Source organism: Poeciliopsis prolifica, unplaced genomic scaffold (assembly GCF_027474105.1).
Source record: "Poeciliopsis prolifica strain line A6 unplaced genomic scaffold, Auburn_PproV2 SCAFFOLD021, whole genome shotgun sequence".
Classification (NCBI taxonomy): domain Eukaryota; kingdom Metazoa; phylum Chordata; class Actinopteri; order Cyprinodontiformes; family Poeciliidae; genus Poeciliopsis; species Poeciliopsis prolifica.
In genome coordinates, this window is record NW_026562396.1 from 4159026 (window position 1) to 4178974 (window position 19949).

General features: G+C 39.5%; 1 protein-coding gene across 2 annotated transcripts; it reads right to left on the reverse strand.

Annotated features, from left to right (window-relative positions):
- Window positions 1-3459: 3459 nt before the first annotated feature.
- On the reverse strand, window positions 3460-19877 carry LOC129369641 (immunoglobulin-like domain-containing receptor 2). 2 transcript variants are annotated; one of them, XM_055045184.1, is made up of 10 exons: window positions 19675-19877; window positions 17252-17638; window positions 14871-14990; window positions 12948-13004; window positions 10701-10847; window positions 10417-10584; window positions 9547-9684; window positions 8850-9195; window positions 8042-8771; window positions 3460-6420 (listed from the first exon to the last, which is right to left on the reverse strand). In XM_055045184.1, exons 1-10 carry the CDS (start codon window positions 19703-19705, stop codon window positions 6385-6387), a joined length of 2160 nt encoding a protein of 719 aa, XP_054901159.1. In that variant the 5' UTR covers window positions 19706-19877; the 3' UTR covers window positions 3460-6384. The 2 variants fall into 2 exon arrangements, with proteins under 2 accessions (XP_054901159.1, XP_054901160.1); XM_055045185.1 differs by lacking the exon at window positions 12948-13004.
- Between the last annotated feature and the right edge of the window lie 72 nt (window positions 19878-19949).

Consider the following 19949-nt stretch of genomic DNA (forward strand, 5'->3'; position numbering starts at 1 on the left):
CCTGAATATAATTAAAACTGTAGAGTTAAAAAAAGGAATAAAATAATATTTCACCAGATAAACATAAAAGATGAAACTCCAAAAGCCTTCCTGATAATTCATTAAAAGACATATGAATCATGCATTTTTCAAATAAACGATTCTATTTTTTTTTTCACTTCAAATTATTGTAGATTATACAATCCACAAAAAAGTTTAGTAAACACAAAATCTGTGATTAGTATATTATTATAAAATGGCAAAGTATCCCAACAGGTCAAATAAATGGTTTCTATTTCCAAAGAGAGTTATTTTGGGGGTGGGGAGGTAAGGTGGCGGGAGGGGGACGGGGGTCTTGCCCTCACTATGCAGGATTAAGTCTTTATAGGGCTTGCACAATTTTTTCAAAGCTATAGTCCACACCCCAGAGAGTTATTTTCTCTGTCTCAGAAATATCTGGCTTGCAGTCATGTAACAAATAAGAAGTGCTGCTCTTCCTGACTGAAGTTTTTATCTTTCACTCAGTACTTTTAATCTGTCAAGGTAGAATAGCCAAGGGTGTATAAAAGGATTGATGCAATTCCTGAAAACCTACATAAACCCATGTGCAATCCTGTCTGAGTTCAGAGCAAAATGTTTTGTGAAGCTGCTAGGCATAAACCGTACGGGACATCTGGTAGTTTTGGGTTGTGGTTTGTTTTGTCGACCTGTTCTACAGTAGACTTAAAACTGCTGTAGTGCTTTAAATGAAAAACCTTTAAAATAATAAGAAAATAAACATAATATAAAAATCATAAGTCATTTTGTAGCGTTTTTTTGTTTTGTTTTGTTTGTGAATGCGCAATGTTTGTTTCAAACCGCTAGGTGTCAGTAAAAACTTTACTCCCTCGTTTGCTCACACACATCGGGATGCGGTTGTTTTACTCGAGATCGCAAAAGTTCTCACCCTCCTTATTACTTCATCAGACTCACCCACTTACACATGATCTCCCCAAAGAATCTGGATTGATCTGCGTGTCAACTGGACCTCGGGTGCGCCTCGAAATTCTCAGAACCTGTTTGGCTTCTGTGCGCAGCCCCCTCTGCACCTGGAGCGCCTCAAACTATTTTTCTCGGAAATATCTGCCAAGATCCACTCGCGGCTTCCTGCCTGTGCGCGCTTTCATCCTGACCATCTGCTGAGGCTTCAGAGCAAAAACAATCCATTCACTCTCAAATTATTACATTTTTGTTGTTGTTGGGCATTTTTAATGCATTCTTTATCTATATACTAAATATAACTTGTCTGCACATTAAGGTTTTTCACAACTTTTTATCATTTTGAAGTTCTTGAAATTCCAATTCGTTTCATATGTTTCTTTACTCAAACGGACTAAAATGTTGGATCACGAGCATGTAATATTTAACTAGTGCCACATTACAATTCAGCATTTCATTTTTTATTTTATTTTTTTGTATTTCACTAATTGCTTTCATATTTTACTAGCTTTCATTCTTTAAAAAATGGTTTATTTCATGTATAATGGTGAATCATATCCAGCTATTTCCATTTCTGTGCAATCCTGCACTCATCTGACCCAGAAAGGGAATCTAAACATCCAAGAAATTATTACTTCAATGCTCCAGGTGTGAATAGAGATGGACTTTGTTTAGCTTTTATTATTTTTAAGTTATTATTTGCAGCCTCTGCAGACTGTCATTCTATCACCTAAAATCTCACATAAAATACATGAAAGTTTTTGATTGGGATGGGACAAAATAGATTAATTGCTATGGATGATTTTTCAAGGGAGTTCTGGGTCCAAAGGCAGGCAGTCGGGAGGCATCCTGATTATTTGGTCAAACTATTTAAATCATCTCAAGGCAAACCCGTAACAGGAACACTATTTTACTTGATGGTGATGTCATGCTGAGGTTCTGTGGAAGTGAGCTACTCACTGACATTCCTGAGATATTATCAAGCTGGTCACTGTTGGAGCTCTTCCCTCCGATCTCAAACAAGCAATGAATGAAGGCTAAGGTCATGAAAAGAATTGATGTTCCCTTTCAAATCTTTTATTTTGCTAAAAGAAATAGAACTAAAATCCTGCTTTTCTGCAAATGCTATTTTTGCAAAATTTCTTTATTTATCAGAATTAAACATGTCACTCCAGACTGCTTTATTTTATATGTATTTATACAAATAGAAAAAAGGAATTCCTGCTCATAAAATATGGATTCAAAGTTTGAGTAGGTTAATGTGTAAAACTGGTTGAAAAAAGAAATTTCAAAAAGTCCAACCTTTAATTTAAAAACAGGGAAAACCCTACTTTACTCAAGAGTAGTTTTTATTAAAATTGTCAAAAACTTTTCACAACCTACATTTGCCAATAAGACAGTGTTTTATTGTCTTACAACATTTCAGATGGTTTAATCCTTTAACCGTTCTTTGCAGACTCTCAATAGATTCCCAACTCTTTTATTTAGTATTTAGATCTGGAACTTCTTTAAAAATCATCATGTCATGCCATTAAATGGAAGAGAAACATCCCAGGAGGTTCATAGATCCTGCAGCAAACAGCTGATATGAGTTGATATTCCAGTTGTGTTTAGCAAACTCCACATGGTCACTTTTGTAAAATACAACAGATACGTCTTTCTGATGTATTTTCCTTGCATGCCTCGTAGAAACAGTTGGTGCAAAGATTATGGTTGCCAGGGAGATTTAGCAATCCCAAGATGCCAAATATTAATATCAACACACTAAATCAAATGTTCTCTTGTCTTTCCCACTTTGAAAGATTGCTAAGAGGATTTTGGATCTGTGCTCTAAAGTGATATGAAACAAAGTGATATGAAACATACAAACATTACCTCTCAAAATCAAACGACCAGAACATTCATAAATAAAAAACGGATTTAGAAGTGGCAACATCTTCATACTTCATTACAAAAACAGAAATGGAACAGGCAGTGAATATAAGCAGTCACTTACGCATTACTGATTAAAAGTTCTCCAATCAACTCCTGTCAAAAAAATAACATTAATTACAAGATAATTTAGTTCAAATTTTAACTAAATTATTACTATTCAGTAAATAGTAGCTATTTACTAATTGCTAAATCGAATAGTAAACAGTAATAGTCTAAACATTTATCAGTAAATAGCAAATATTCACTAAATATTTACTATTTACTAAATATTTTACTATTTTGTAAATAGTAAAACATTTACTAAAGATTGTAATATATTTAGTAAATATTAAAATGTGAGTGATTATTGGTGATGTACAAAAACGACGATTTAATGTGGTGTGTATCTTTTCCCGTCTTCTTGGTGTTTCCCTGAGTTCTTTAAGTATTTCCGTTATTTTGTGATTAATATTCTCGTTTTATCACTCCGCTGCCTCTGGGTCCTCTTCAGTTCTTGCTAATCAGGGCATTCAATGGTTTTTAGCACATCTTGGCAAAAGGTACAATTTTAATGGAACTGCAAACCCAGAGATTTATATTTTTGTTTATTTAAAAAAAAAAATCATGACATATATGTCATATGTACGTAATGTATGCCATGACATATATGTGACAACATACATGTCACGACATATCTGAAAGAAAATACATTGATGAATTAGTAATGAAAATTCCAGGCAGATATTTGCACTTGAACTGGCTGAATGGTGTATGACTTTTCACACAGCTGCATAGTCACAACAGACGCTCCATGATAACAACAATGGACAAAGGACATGAGTCACACTCAATTACATACTGTTTCTTTTTTCAGAAAAGTAAAGAGTCATCTCTCTCTCTCTAATGCAAAAAGCACACACAGACACACGGAAGTCACGACAAAACTGAAAATATGAAGTTATTCTACTTGTTTGACGATGGCTCTGATAAGGACGAAGAAAAGTGTTGCAGTGTTAAAAACAAAAGTAAAAGGCGAAAACAAAAAGTAACAAATCTGTGTTGATTAATTAGCATCAAGTGATATGAAACATACAAACATTACCTTTTAAAATCAAACGACCAGAACATTCATAAATAAAAAAACGGATTTAGAAGTAGCAAAATCTTCATACTTCATTACAAAAACAGAAATGGAACAGGCAGTGAAAATAAGCAGTCATTGTGAGAAATAGAAAATTCATTACATCTTTGTTCCCTGGTTGCTTTAGCACCGCTGAACAAGAATGGAAGCAAAACAATGTTACAAAATTTTAACTTTAATCTCTGTAACTCCAGCAACAACTGTTGCTCTTTGGGTCAGAGGTCAGTCAGCTTCGTTAAGCCATGCCTTCATTCGTGAAATACTTTGCTAATCCCTCTGTCTGAGTCATATGAATAAAAACAACCGCCATAATATACGGTTCTGAGAAGAAAGCATTTCTCTCCTTATAGAGTTCTCCTGTTTTACTTTTTCCACACTTGAATTTCCAAGTCACCAAAAAATAAACACACCCTGAGCAAAAAACGACATGCTCTTTTCAAAATTAGAATTGTGTTTTGAAGGAGAAAATAAAAAGCTATCCAAATTAACTTGGCCCTTTGAGTGGACTAATTGTGTCCTCCCTCACCTTGTGAACTGTGATTAACCACATTTTTTGAAAAGCTACATTTCAATTGTCACACCGAGAGCTTAAAAGTGCGGGACCTACAAAATCACAAAACACAGGAAAAGCTAACATGTGCATGTCATCACTCAGTCGAAAAGAACAATTAGGATTAGATGAAAAACAAAAGTCTTGACCACAGTTTGTCTGGAAAAGGTTACAAACTAAGTTTGTTGTGTTTGGAAGCCAATTAACCAAAGTGAGGGCCGTTACCCACAAATTGAGAAAACACAGTGCCGTGGTGATTCTTCCCTGACGTGGCAAACCAAATATTCCTCCAAGAACGAATCACTGACTCGTTCAGGAGGTCATGAAAGAATCCAGAACACCTAAATCACTGAAAACCTCAGTGGTTTCAGCTTCCATGGGAGATTTTCAAGGCAGAAGCATCTTCTGACTTGTGGAAGGTGTGACTACTGAACATTGTATAAGTGTAGTGATTTGTACCGTGACTTTAACGGGTCATTCAGAATCAAAACCTTTCCAAATTGGCTGAACACATTTTTCAAAGAGGGCCAAGTTGGTTTAAATACCTTTAGAGATTCCTATTATATATATATAAAAAAACTGAGAGCACTGTAAAGCACAGAAATCCTTAGAGCGCAGTCAACATTTTAACTTGAAATGATTGATGGTTTTGTGCAATATTATGGCAGCTGTGTCAGAACAACATATCCAGTCACTTCTTCTATTTTCACGTCAATGTAAAGTGAAGCATTAGATGTGGGTTAGTAGATAAGGCACAGCACGATGCAAACCTGTTCTTTCTTCATATTGTGCTTCCCAGGGAAACAACTCATTTGTTTCACAAAGAGTTTTCAGCTTTTATATTAGCTGCTTATAACTCATGATTGTTACTTGACTATGTTCAGGGTACTGCCATTTTTGAATACAGGCACTGTTTTATAAAAAAAAAATTATGAATCTTGGATTTTGTGAAGATGAATTATGCAATTTTTCTGAGGTTTAGATGAAAAAATATACCTTTAAAGACATGGTACACATTTCATTGTTATAATAAATAATAAGTAGTAGCTGAAAACCTCGACTTTACTCGACGGAGCAACAGGAAGATGCTGTAATACTTTTTCGATGACGTTTGGCTCCTTGAAAAGCAAATACAAAGGAATGAGAGATTTGCCCAGTGCTGTAAATGAATTTCATTTCAGTCTTCATTATTAATAAAACATTGATAACGGTGCTGATGTTTGTCACAACTTTCAGCTTTATGTAAAAAAAAAAAAAAAAAAAAAAAAAGTATCTCTTTCAAACCTAAGTGCTTTAGTTGTTAAACGTTAATAAGTGACATCATGCACATTGTTTTCTGATGCAGTGGTTGGGTGTGAAGGGGTGGAGGGTGTTGTTTACAATGAGCGTGTTGTCAGTTTCATTTATTCCACTGCAGGGCTCTTCTACTCCCATGTCTCATTAGATAGAAATGAATGCACTCATTGTGCCTGAAGAGTTAGCAAGTGTCTGCTGCAGCGCTTTCCCAAAGTGACGAAGAGGAGACGGACTGCCTCCCACTGAGAAGAGCATCCCAGGCCACACGTCCCGCTGACATTAGTGCTAGTGCAGCGGAGATATGCATGACACAGCCAGTGACTTCATCACTCAGTGGTATCACAGAGTTACTGTCACCCTGTATCTTTACTGATTCAGCTGTTCTTACAGTTCTCCCTGCATATAGATTGGAAACCTCAGACTCAAAGACTCGGATCCGTCATCGTTTCTCAGCTGACGACTTGCTCCTCGTGGGGTTTCACTCTCACTCGGCTCCGTTCTTCCACTGTCTTTGGCTTCCAGTCGGTCAGACGATAAGAGAGTCTCGGCTGAGGAGCGTGCTCTGGTGAAAGACAACACAAAAGTGACCGTTGAGCGGAGAAACGGCGAGAGCAAACATTAAAGCAGTGACGTGAGGTTAATATGGTGATGGAGAACCTGGGACAAACTGCTCTTCAACTGTTCTGCACATTGTTTTTGTTATTTTAAGGCCAGAAGCAGGAAGTTTTGTTGAGGTTGAACACCACTCTGCCCCAGGTATGACTGTGAGTAGACAACCAGTTATAAGTGTTATGGAGAGAAGTTGGATATAGAACAGAGTATTCTACCTAGTTTTCATTCTGGTAGCATCTGAACCTGACCTGTCAAAGGTACAACAACAAAACTTACTGTAGGTTTTCAAAACATCTGCCGCCACCACCCAACACAGAATCAACGGAGAGACAAAAAGAGTAAAAACTTTCACAGATTTTACGACTTTTAGCATCAAAGACTTGTGTTCAGCGCACGTTCAACTGCAGGGCATTTTGTCAGCTAAATTCAAAATTAAATAGTAAAAAACAAAAAAAAAAAGTTTGTCAAAGTAGGAATAAAACAATAACACCCTGATTTGGGGAAGTAGCTGATTTTGTGACCTTTGGTGCAATGAAAAAGCTGCCAACACATCACAGAGTTTTGGTTGGACTTGAAGTCATTTGTTTATTTCTTTTAATAATATGTGGTGAGTTTGATGATTCACATGAGCAGAACTCAACACAGGAGGGCACTTCATTTATGAAAACGGAGCTTTGCTTTTCTGACACAAAATCAAACTTTTGGGGACGTTTTTTGTTTTTATGTGAGGTTCTGTGAAGTGGGTTGGTACCTTAACTAGAGTAAACAGGAATATTAAATTTGAAGGATACTCATAATTACACATATATTTTTGCAACAGTGCAATTCATCCTAGTATCAGTGGGTCACGAACTGGAGCACATTTGCATCGTTGCTTAGTTTGTTTTTGTTTTCTGCACATACAGTCATAATTCCAGGGATATCACCTCAAAACAGCAGAGACCAGGAGCTGCTTTTCCCTGGTGAGATAGGAGGGGCTCTCTCTAAGCAAGGACACATGACAACAATCCCTTGGTTTGATTCAAAAATAAAAAATAAAGAATATTTGGAAGAGACAAGATCGCTGTGCAAAGGGCAACAACCTACCTCAAGATGCAGAACTGAAATCTTTGCAGTTACTGCTGCCAATAGCAGAATATGAAAACGACTTTAGAGCGAGTTAAGAGGGGATACCAAACATCAGTTTTACCGATAATAATAATAATAATAATAATAATAATAATAATAATAATAATAATAATAATAATAATAATAATAATAATAAAAGTAAATAAAAAAATAGAAAGATAATCTACTAGTCTGGGATATTTATTCCATAAGCCAATATTTTGCCTCACATGGTGAAATTATCTTAACTCAATTTCTGTGGGCACCATAAAGAAAACTAACTTTCAAATCCAGGCACTTTCACAGGTAAATGAATGAATAAATGCATTAAAGTTTATACCAATAAAATGTTCTTGCAATCCTCAACCATTATGCCTTAAACATGTTTTACTCATTGCTTTGAAATTGAGTATTTCTGGCTCACAATTCAAACAGGAACCTTAACTGTATCTGCTGTTCCTCACCACTTTCCGGGACTTGTCCCTGTGCTCCTCTCTGTGAGCGGGCAGAGAATGAGGAGGCGGAGGGGAGCGGGCGTTTGCGTGGAGCGGCCGTGGAGACGGTCTTTCAGTTCTGGTTCTCTCTGAGTCGGATGGAGACAGCGAGTCCGCCTCTGGCCTGTTGCTGGGAGAGCGGCTGCAGAGGCGACTGGACTCTCTGCTGGTTTTCTTGCCGCTCCTCATTGATGGCCAATCTAAATCTTCCTCAGCCTGGGTCCCGTTTCTCCCCTGGGAAACTTCTCGTAGCTTCGCTTTACGTTCTAACAGGCTGTTCAGGAAAGTGGCATCGTAGTCCCTTTCCTGAGAGGAATTCGATGGCGGATCCTTTTTGGGGGGAGGCGGCTCGACCCTCTCCCTATCCCGTGCGTTGCCCCTCTTTTTGGGAGAAGAGAGAGGGCTTATGTTGTGTTTGCTTTTGTGGCTTGCTCTGGGATGTCCTTCCTGCTCACTGTTGTCGTCAAGCTCATCCCCATTGCTGTAATAATGCTGAGGAGGACCCTTGCGATGGGAGGGATATCCACCATACTGCAGCACTTCCATCTCATATTCCACCATTTCTTCTTCTCTCCGTTCTGCTCCTCTGCCTCCTCTCTTCTTGTAGGTAGTAGCAAACTCCTCCAGTTCATCCAGAGAGACGGTCCGTCCCGAAGTGTGATATGTCTTCCTCTGCAGATGTTCTGAACGAGGGTTCCACCTGCAAAACATCACAGAAGGTTACTGCATTCTTGTTTTTAACAAGAAATCCACCCCAGGATTCACATGTTTCCTTCACCTGTCGTGTTTGTCTTCATCACTGGAGTTCTGTTGCCTCTGACTTCGAGTGATCCTGTGCGACTGAGAGGAAGACGGCGGGTCGTCGCTGTATCGCCGTGGAAGCAGAGGCTCATCCTGGCTGTCGAGGTGGTCTGAGTCAGGGTCGAGACGGTAGCGGTGAGGCGATGAGGGGATCTTACGGTGGCGCTGCAGGTCTGGGCTGCGGTTCTCACGGTAGCCGTGTGGCTCCGGGCAGGAGCCTTGATCAGGGATGGCGGGCAGAGCTTTCTTCTGGACATTCCTGAAAGTTTGGTGGAAGTTGGTGTCTCCTTCGTGGAGGGAGCTCAACTCCGATTGATTACAGGCTGGATAAATAAAAAAAAGCAAAAACAAATAAACATTATAATAAAAGGAAACAATTAAAAAGAATCTTTGAAACGGAGCGTACAGGAGTTTAAGACAGTCAAAAGTCTGGAAAAAAATGACCAGAGGTTGTGAATAAGATTTGTGCAAATACAATCAGATAGGCTGGCATGCTCATCTGCTACATTTTTCACATGTGCATAACAGGAAACCCAGCAGGCAGAACATTTGAGAGCAGAGAGGCATGCTGGACAGGCTGAGGAAAATAAGAATCTTAAATGAAACTAAGCCACAAGCAGATAGCATCAGCAGGCTTGAGTAGCAAAGCTGCAGAGTGGGTTTATTAAGCTTACACTGTTTGCTGTTGGACCCAGAAGGGTTGAAGTGAGCCAGCTGTTTCTCTACATACTGCAGCACCCTGAGAGAGTTTTGATCCTGCGGTGAAGGTACGCGGTAGGGAATCCCTACAGCTTGCATGGGCATCGGAGATACTGCAACAGTCATAATTGTAAAAGACTACTTTCAGACAGAGCCACTTAGCAAGCATGAGTGATGCCGAATGTGGTCTTTGGTTCATTTACAACGAGCTGGCACTGTCACCAGAATCTGCTACTTCCGCAAACTGTCTGCAACGAAAACGGGAAACACTGGAAATCCTAGTTCCAGTGAATTTGTATATTTTGTTTTGCATTGTGTCACAATAGAACAACCTGAAACTGCTCCACTGACCAGAGTCAGACCAGTTATAGATTGGACTGCTTGGTGGAGAATCAGCAGATTCAATGTCTTATTTTGTTTCATTAGATTAATGGCACATTTTCATCAGACAATTTTTGCTAATAAAGACTTTTGCTAATAAAGACTGACAGTGTGCTTTATGTGTAAGGTCTGAATGATAATAGAAAGAATGGCAAATGTGGGATCTGCAAAAATTAGACATAGGAACTTGCGGATCAAACTGAAATTGGCTCATTTCTCATTATGGTGCTTAATTCAGCAGCCAAGAAAATTCTTAATCTGAGGGATATTTTTGAATTTCACCGTACGGTTTTACAGCAGTCAATAAGATTTGGCTGATTAATATTTACAGAGATGCATCCGACAGTATTTGAGCAATCAGTTTTTTCCACATCAGATCTTTTCTAAATACTTTTCAGTTCGTATTGAGTCTCAAACCAATCATCTGTTTCTCATAGCAAGAAAAGATAAAGGTAAAACCTCACCTGCTGCCACTAGAGTCCCATCTGAGGGGGGGACAGTAGACACCTTGTCCACCAGGGAGGGCGGGGCGATGGGGATCATGGCTGGCAGTCCAGACACAAAGTATGGAGGGTAGGCTGGTGTCTGAGGGGTGGAGGCGCCAGTCTTTATGCCTTTACCCGCTTCATACACTAAAAAGGAAACAATTATACTCACTTCCAAAATAAGAAAACTGTCATTTTTTTTAGCCGGCATCAATAATCTTGGGATGAATTGCTTCTCGGTCCGAGTGTGTGTTTATGCTCACGGTGTCGGGGGCAGCAGCACGTGTCGGGGCAGCACCAGCAGCTGACATAGCAGCAGCAGGAGTGGGGACAACACTGACACCAGCAAACTCCAACCAGCAGCAGGAACAAAATGCTGCCGAGCACCACGGCCACCACAAACGCCCACTCTGCAGGGACACACAGGGGACGCAACGTCATCATCTAACATAGCGGTTTACAGCCTTGTCGAGTTTGGACAGAAGTGTAAATGCTAAACAGGAAAAACTTGATAACTTAGTTATATTCAGTAAAACAACATTTTTTTGTTGTTGTTTTCACTACGAGCTTGAACTTTTACACTTCTGCAGGGATCAAACGTTTTACTTTTTATGTACATCCTCAGTGCAACTGTTCTTTGACAACCACACTCCATATAAACATCAGCAAAATGAGGATTACTCTTTTAAATCAAATGACTAATTTGTTAGATTATAAAGTAGCACTAACTGGTGACCTGCCAAAAATACTTCCCAACTCTCAGTCATGTGACTACAATGGATAAATGTTGCAAACCTGTGCTGCAACACACACACACACACACACACACACACACACACACACACACACACACACACACACACACGCACACACACACACACACACACACACACACACACACACACACACACACACACACACCCCACACACACACACACACATGAATCCCAGCACCACACAACACCGTAGTGCTACCAACCCCCTGGCTGCGACATTTTATTGCAATTTATAAATAATGTTTGAGTCTTATGATTTGTGTCAGCAATTCTTAAAGCATTGTGATTTTTGTGACCAAATTAGCTTCTGTCACGCTGACAGAAAACTGCATCACTTTAGATAAGACAACTGAAGGGCAGCAGAGTGATAACAATGTTTTAAAACCTTTGTATCAAATCAGTTAAGTGTTTTAATTAACATATGGAACTAGAGATCTCCAAGGGAAGAAGGACAGATTTAAACTGTGACCAAACAACTATCGCAACATTGTCTGTGACAGAAACAAGAGGCAAACATTTTACAGACAAATGGAGGAGTGACCAACTTTACTCTGAAAATTTTTTTCTGCCTTCTTTAGAAATTTGAACAAATGACAAAAAAGAGGTCATTTTGCTCAATATTTTCTGAGTGTAACAGTACAGGCATGATGCGTGCAATCAGTGCAGCTGACAGACCACATCTGCTGCCTCCGTCTACAGATACTACACAAAAAGAGGGAAGGAGAGGAAGGATAAGGAAACCTTCAACAATGTTATATTCCGCTCGGCATTCTCTCGCTGTCTAGCAAACACAGCCCGAAGCCACGGCTCCCGCACACACACTGACAGGAAGCCTGCTCCTGCTGCAGGAAGGAAAAGGGTAGTTTATGCTGCTCTCTACGACACTGAAGATCTGCGGCCGTTTCAGATAAATAACTGGTAATATGATCTGATTTACAGTCGCCGAGACGCCTACGCCAACACACGATCTCACTTAAGCGTTTTTAGCTCCCACAGAAACCTGCGTGTGAGTCACTGCAGATAACACTCATCGACACAACACTTGCAGCTAAAATAAGCAACCACCCAGCCTCTGAGTCCCATCACGTCACATTGGGAGTATTTCAACACAATTCTTTCGGTTCGATGATCATAAACATGTGTGACATAAGCCAAACTCCCCCTCCTTTTCTCGCTGCTGCCTTTTTGCAATCCTTTAACCAAATGCAGCGGGATGACATGCTAACCCGAGCCATAAATAACTATAATGACCATAATAACTGTTTTCCAGCACTGCTCATCTTGGTGGGAGCATCGGCCAGCTCATTATTTGATGGGTGTGGACCAGCCTGTTATCTAGAAACTGGCCCTGTTAAAGTGTCCTTAGAGCTAATTCACAAAAAATAAAAATAAATCTGCTGTGTTATCTATAAAAAAACATATCAGGAAAATTGAACATTGCACATGATGAGAATGCATAAGTGTGGACAATTATTTATTTTATTTTACTTTTGTGGCCCATTTCTAAACCTGATTACAAGATGTTTTGGGAAGACTAAGATAAAAAGTAGCTGATATGACGCCAGCCATCTATAGACTAACTTTTGGTTTTAATTTAGCAGATGATCTAGAAATTGGCCTTTGCCTGTTATCAGACAAAGTCAGAAAAAGCCAAGATGCGGTTTAAAGCCAGAAGTGTTAGCATGAACGAAAGAAAGCAGAAAAAGAGTAGAAGACATTATGCCCCGACTGTACCTGGCATAATCTTCAAATCAATGTCAGGCAGGAGATCTTCAGGCACACCTGAGAAACCTGGAGAGAGACAGAGTAAAAGTGACCAGAGCAGAGGAGAGTGGATGGAGCGGATCAAATCAAGTGATTGGTGTCATTGGGTGGAAGTATGCAGGCATGCCATAAAGCATAAACACAGCAAAACAGGAAGAAAGAGGAAGAGAGAGAGCTGACAGGTGAAGGAATGAAAAGTGGGACATGTTTCGTCTGGTTTCAGAAAACTGATACATCAGAGCTGCTGATGAGAGCAATCAGCCCGTTGTTTCTGATTTTAAAGGTCTTAAAATGTTATCTGTTTGATAGCAGCACAGACTGAAACTCAAAAGTATTCCCATGAAGATAAACAGGCAGGACCCGTGAGAAAGGAAGATCTGTAAACATCCCAGATATGCACATTTTGATGTTGGTAGATGGAAAAATGTAAAACTTGTTCATGTCACTAGAATGAACCTATTGGTAAATTCTTTAAAATCTTCTTCTTCTACCATGAAACTAGAGGCATCAGCTGAGGTACAATATGGAATATTAGAGGCGCCTTAAAAAAAAAAATCAAAGTGTATGTGTCCAGGGAAGCAAACGGCAGCTTTGTGAGAAGTGAAAGCATATGTCTGAGATGCAAACAGAACCTGGTATTTTACAGCTGAGGGTGTGAGTATTGGCAGAAAGGAGGAAAAGAGTATTTGCTGTGCCAGAAAAGAGGGCAGCAGCAACAGCGTGCAAGCTGGACGTGGCCTGACTGCAGCTGACAGCGCACATACCTCACTTAATATCTTTGTGGCGGGCTAAAACTGGTCTTAGCTGGATTTGAACAATTAAAAAAAAATAAAAAATTTCAGTTGAACAATTACAACTTGTCCTTTTATAGTTTTGTATTAACCTGTTGCTTTGTTTAGTATTTTTTGGGTTATTCCCTAAAATTGACTTCCAAGGAGTTTAAGATTTTTTTTGTACTCGGTGATGTTCATGAACCGCTTTCCTTCTTTTTTTCTATTTCAAGAAGAAGTATGGAATAGATGGATAAAAATAAAATAATGAATGGTTTTTGAAGAAAATGAGTCTGGTATCTTTCACCTTGATGCAATTTTAAACAGTTTTAACTGGTTTAACCAAAGAGACCATATACCATATTAAATCTTGTACAGTATTCATAGTGTTTGGATACTACACAAAGCTCTGTAAAGTAGCAGTCAAGTGTCTGTTGTGTGGCTGTGCTCTGCTCTGCCTTCTCTGCATCATTAAATCTTCCCTGGCTTCTTTTCTGTGAGGCGATTTGCTGTAAAGACAAAAGACACCCCGAGCGTGGCCTCCGCTGTTGTTATGGGAACACAACAAGCGCCTCACATGGTGCAGTAGGTCAGGAAATACACACATTTTTGGGGCTATGGTGTATTTAGCTCAACATAGCCAGGCTATCTTCTTCTTGTGCTTTTAGTATTACATTACCTCATCTTTATCACAGCGGAGAACATTCCCGCAGCTTAGAGAAAGCTGGAGGAGCTGCGTCCTGTGAGTCTGTCGAATACCAACCAAATAAAAGTTCAGCCTCTGGAAGCTGAGGGCAGCAAATGGTCCAAAAATGTTTCTTGGCAAGTCTTTGTGATAACATTTGCAACTAAACACACACAAGAACACGCACCTACACACACACACACACACACTCTGCATATTAATTTTAAATGTTGACGTTTGTTTGATAGAAACTTGATTTTGGTAGAAACTGAATGCAGTTGTTATAGTTTCAAATGAAGGAAGTTAATTTAACAATTATGGATTACCTGACAATATTTACAAATATTTTTTTTATAAATCACTAGTTCCTATTTGTTATTGAAACTCTTAACATCACAATGTGATGAAAGAAGCAATAGGAAAGCAGAAATAGCTCACCAAGGACCAGCAGCTCCACCGAAGCTTCATTCTGTCCTTCGATGTCATCAGCTATAGTCACTTGGCAGAAGTACACGCCGCTGTCTCCCCACTGGACCTCTCCTATACGCAGATCTGCTGCTGCATGAAGAATGAAGACACAGTTTAAAGGCAGCAACTCTTTTTTCTTTTTTAACAAACATCCTAAATGCTTTCTGGATCAGTCTGTAATGAAGCATTTTTAAATAAATTTTTAGCATCATTTGCACCCTGAAGGATTCATTCTAAACCCAACAACAAAAATGTTTGATTGTTCTGGAAATATGTGATAAAGTGACTGCTGGGATTATTGCACTCAGCAAGTCTATTGCTGAGTGCAATAGACTTGCAAAAAAGAAGACTTGCAATAGACTTGCACTCAGCAATAGACTTTTCTATTGATAGATTTTTCTTCAACCATTTCAACCATTTCAGAAATGGGAGGATATTTTGAATCATCCAATAATAATTGTACTATATCTTGCATTGATGGAAGATGATCTTCTATCTCGATTATTATTTCCCAGGTTTTCTGAAGGTTTGTCAGAAATTTTCTTTAAACTTTACCATTTTCTCTTCTAGTTTTCAGTCTAATCTCTGACCTAAAGCTTTCTGACTATAACCCATTTCTTATGTAAGCAAAACGACTTTGTTTCTTATTCTTGAGGACGTTGCACCTCTTATCTAAAAAAGCTTCTTCAGTTCTTGAGAAATTTTGGATGAGAAGTGAAATATCCCCCAGAAACCAGAGAAGAAGTCCAGTTGCTTTCAACTTAAGCACTTAGGATTGTCATGTCCTGGATGACTGAGAGTCGATAACAACCTTTAAAAATACTTTTTCATTCCAGTTGGTTGATAATACCTAGTCATAAAAGAGTGGGATGAACTCTGTTGTTAATGCGCCATGACATTAACTTACTCATCTGACACTGGGTGTAATACTGAATCCCTGCCTACTAAAGTGTATTTTCTGAATAAAACTGCTACTACTCAAACAACAGTTTAGGAAGACTTTCTTATTTAGAGTGAAATTGATCTGGGCAGCGTGAGAAATAGGGGAAAAGTTAATGTAATGCAGACATTTTTAAAAAATCCCTGATACTTCTCGCTTTGCCCCTCTTTTGTTTGATTTCCTCATTGTGAAGCAGAGTATCCACAGTGTGTTCTCTAAGACGTGCAAAGAGGATCAGGAAACTTGAAAAATGACAGACAAATACCACTTTATAAGATTTCATCAGGTAACAAGTCCAAAAGAAATAAAGAATGGTTTAAAACTTTTGCGTAGCATTATGGATAACTAAAATGACGGTGACAGAAATGTGGTTAGAAACAATGTTACTTCTGCAGAAGTATTTCTTCCTGTGAACTGAACACGATCACAGGAATTCAACAAGTATTTTCCAGTTCTCCAGAGGCAGTTAGATTTAATTTGTGTGATTAAAATGCGATTCATAGAACTGAAATATCATTGGCTTGCTGACAATCCTGGGTCTCCGACTCTATTGTAAGAGGGTCACATGCATAAATACTTCAGACGGGAAACACTTTGTAGAATTCCCTTCCTTTTCCTGTTGGCCAAGGAAAGACAAGCTGGGACCAGTCTCAGAATCTCATATAGAATCTGAGTGTCTGCATCGCCTGTGAGTTTGTGGATTAACTTTTTACCTAATGTATGACTGTATCTTCGGAGCCGTGTGTATGAACCGTGAAGTGTTGAGCTTGTTAGCCATGTGATTACCAGAGCACCCCCTGCCCAGAGCCCACTGAGAGAGACTCCAGCCTCCCTGCGACCCTGAATAGGATTACATGGGAATGGATGACTGGACGTCTCCAAAGGCAACAAAGGATTTTACGTTTTCTGGAGGGAAACGGGGGGGGAGATTTGCAGGTTTACAACATCGCTACTCTGAAAAGTAAGACAGGAGGTGGAGTGGGACGAAGAAAAGAGTGTGATGTGGAGGGGGGAAAAAAAATTAAAACTTGGACACAGAAATACATCAGAGGGAACAAACCAGAGGTCAAGATGAATGGAGAGACAGTGTGAAAAGCCTTTTCTTTTGTCGAAAAATCCTGGCTCAAGAAGAGAGTTAGAGCTCCATAAATCCAAGGCCAGAAAACAAGCCTACCTCTCTTTGCTCAATGAGCCTTTTCAGACATACATGCATAAGAACAATCTGTCCCTTTAGTTAGTCTTTGTAGGACATGATGGCAATTCAGTGACACAAAGGGAAAACTAAGGACAGTGGAATAGCATGTTTACATCGAGAGTTTGCATCCACAGCTAAACCATCACCAACAACAATGACCATCACCAGGTGATCACGGAATGAGGGGATGGTTTCGATGAAGGGGGAACGTCTTACTGTTGATGATGGTAACGTCTCTGTTCTTGTAGTACTCTGAGAGGGTGACCGAGGAGCCGGATATGGAGGCCACGGTCCTGACGGTCCTCCTGCTGTCGGAGCAGTCGAGGTGGCTCGCAGTGGAGCCCGCCTCGTAGCCTCCGCCGACCCCTCCGCTTCCACTCTGCAGCCCGCCGCCGCCCAGGCCTCCGCTCAAGCTGTCGGGGAAGCTGAACGAGTCTCTGGTGCGGTCCCGGCAATACGACTTGTAGATCCACTTCACCATAGCGGACTGAGTGGAAACACTGGTGTACTGGCAAGGCAGAACCACTGACTGGAACAGAGTGGCGTACCTCTTCTCATCTCTCACCATCACATGGAGGCCTGAGTATGGAGGAGGGATGACACCTGTAAGGGACGAAGAAAAGAGAGGTTGGAGGACTGAGAAAGCTGGGACGGTTAAAAGAATAACGTGATTGTATATTAATGGAATGTAGAGCATAATCAGTGGCCAACCAATAAATGAGCTTGAAAATATGCTACGGTGCTAAAAACTCACATCTTCTAGTAATTCTCAACAGTTTTCAGATTTTTTTATGGTCTTTCAAACGTCTTTGGATTAATTTGTGATAATTGGGTTAATGATAGCGAATTAGTCACAATGATCTTTAAGTCAGAGTTCAGAATAAACATATTTTCTGTTATGGATCTGGACTGCAAAGATGAAAAATGAAAAAGCAACAAAAGCCCAAAGAAAACCCCTAGAAAGCCTAGAAATCACTCAACTTACAGTGAGTACAGGAAAATATTGCTCACTGGAAGTAAGAAATGCATAAATCAGGACACGTTTTGACTGATAGTTGTTACAACTGTTTGAGCTGCTTGTGTTCGCAGAAACCCAACAGAGCTTTGCTGACCCGCTGGTCACTTTGCAGCTTCTGAAGCAGTTTACCATGGAGACTACGCTAAAAAACACTAGGAACTACAGTGAAACAATAATGTGAGGAAAAAAAGAAAAAAAAAGCAATAAAGCAAACACACCCAGAAACATCTGTGCCTGCTGTTCTATGAATGTTTCAATTTGTGAGGCCAGGCTAGAGGGGGCAAAATGATCCCTACCAGTAAAAATGAGTGGAGGGGGTGTGAAAACAGATGGTCTGAGGCAATCTGACAAAGGTGATAGTGTGTCTTCTGTCACATTATCACCATTTAAAGAATCAGTTAATTTTACTCTCTTATTTTACCTTAAAACCTAAGGCTATGAAAGAACTAGATAGATTGTGCAAAGAAGAAAATCCATCTCATAAGGAGGTTGTAAAAAATATTTATAGATAAAGAGAATAAACTCTATTTAGTTGAACAATTGCAGCTAAACCACATGTCATTTACGGCTGGATTTGTCATTTAGGAATTAAACTACTGCAAGTGCCTCACACAGGTAGTTTATGTCGTGGGGGTTTCTCTATCATTTAGTATTAATTACATTATGTTATTACAAGGGAACGGCATGCACACTCGATTCTTAAAATGAGAAATAACCTGATAAGACAGATAAAACATGGATTCTCTTATCAAGTTACATAAATGATAAACGCTGAGCATCGAAAAGCTTCAGCTCAGAGTTGTGGGGCCATCCTGGATTTATTAGTTTTCAGCAAAGGAGGATTGAGTGTTTTGGATGCTTGCATTAAGGTCTTGTGAGGAAACACTAAGATTTGGATTTGTCAAGTGTTCAAAAAGATTTAAACACTTGACAAACTGACTCGATCAAGAAATTAGTTATACTGCTATGTGCTTTCTTTTTCTTGTTTCTTTAACTTTATTTGGCCCCAGAGTATTAAGGAAATATTGATCTCTTTCAGCTCTGTAACGAAATAAAACCCTAAATAGAGAAGGCATATTTTTGCGCAGAAAATAAACTGAAAACACAGAAGGAGAGAGCAGATTTAAAGTTTTTGCTTGCTATTGTCAGCTTCAGACTGTTGTCACTTTAAGCAAGAAAACTTAACATCACATCACAGGCATTGCCACACATTTCAAATTTAATTTGTATAATTAGATGAATAATGCTTTTTATTCCTGTTTTTTTTATTATTTTATTTTATAAAGCTCTGTTTATATTTGGTCATATTTTTTGTGTATTTTTAGAGTGCTGTCATGTATTTCCTCCAAACAAGTGCAGGTCAGCGCCTTTCTCTGAAAAGTCCAGTTAAAATGTAGCCCATCTAAAGAAAAAAACAAAAAACAAAAAACTTTGATCCCCAACACCCAAAGCTTCCAACCAGGCTCATTTACACACGACTTAATCCCAAACAAACATTCTTGGCATATAAAAACACACAACGAAACTGCCCCCAAACCTCAGCAGCCTTAACTAAAATCTGTCTTTGACGGTCTTTCCGCAGGCTGGATCACTTTTCCCTTAAGCTTTCTGCTCAGCCTACCTGCCAGGAAAAGGATGAAAATCCGCCACATTTCGGTTGAAGTCAGCTCCCAGGTCCCTGTGCTGAATGTTGTGTAATTTGCAGGGTAAGAGCTTAGCTTTGTTTCCTTCTCCGTCTCATCCCTGGACGATGGCACAAGATCGCAGCAGACACTTTATAACGGGACAGCAGCGCCCGAGAGGACAAGCCGTCAAGCTGAGAGAAGTTGAACACTTTCCGACTTTTGACCTTTCAAAATAAAGTGATCACTGACGCAGACAGAAAACAAAACACTT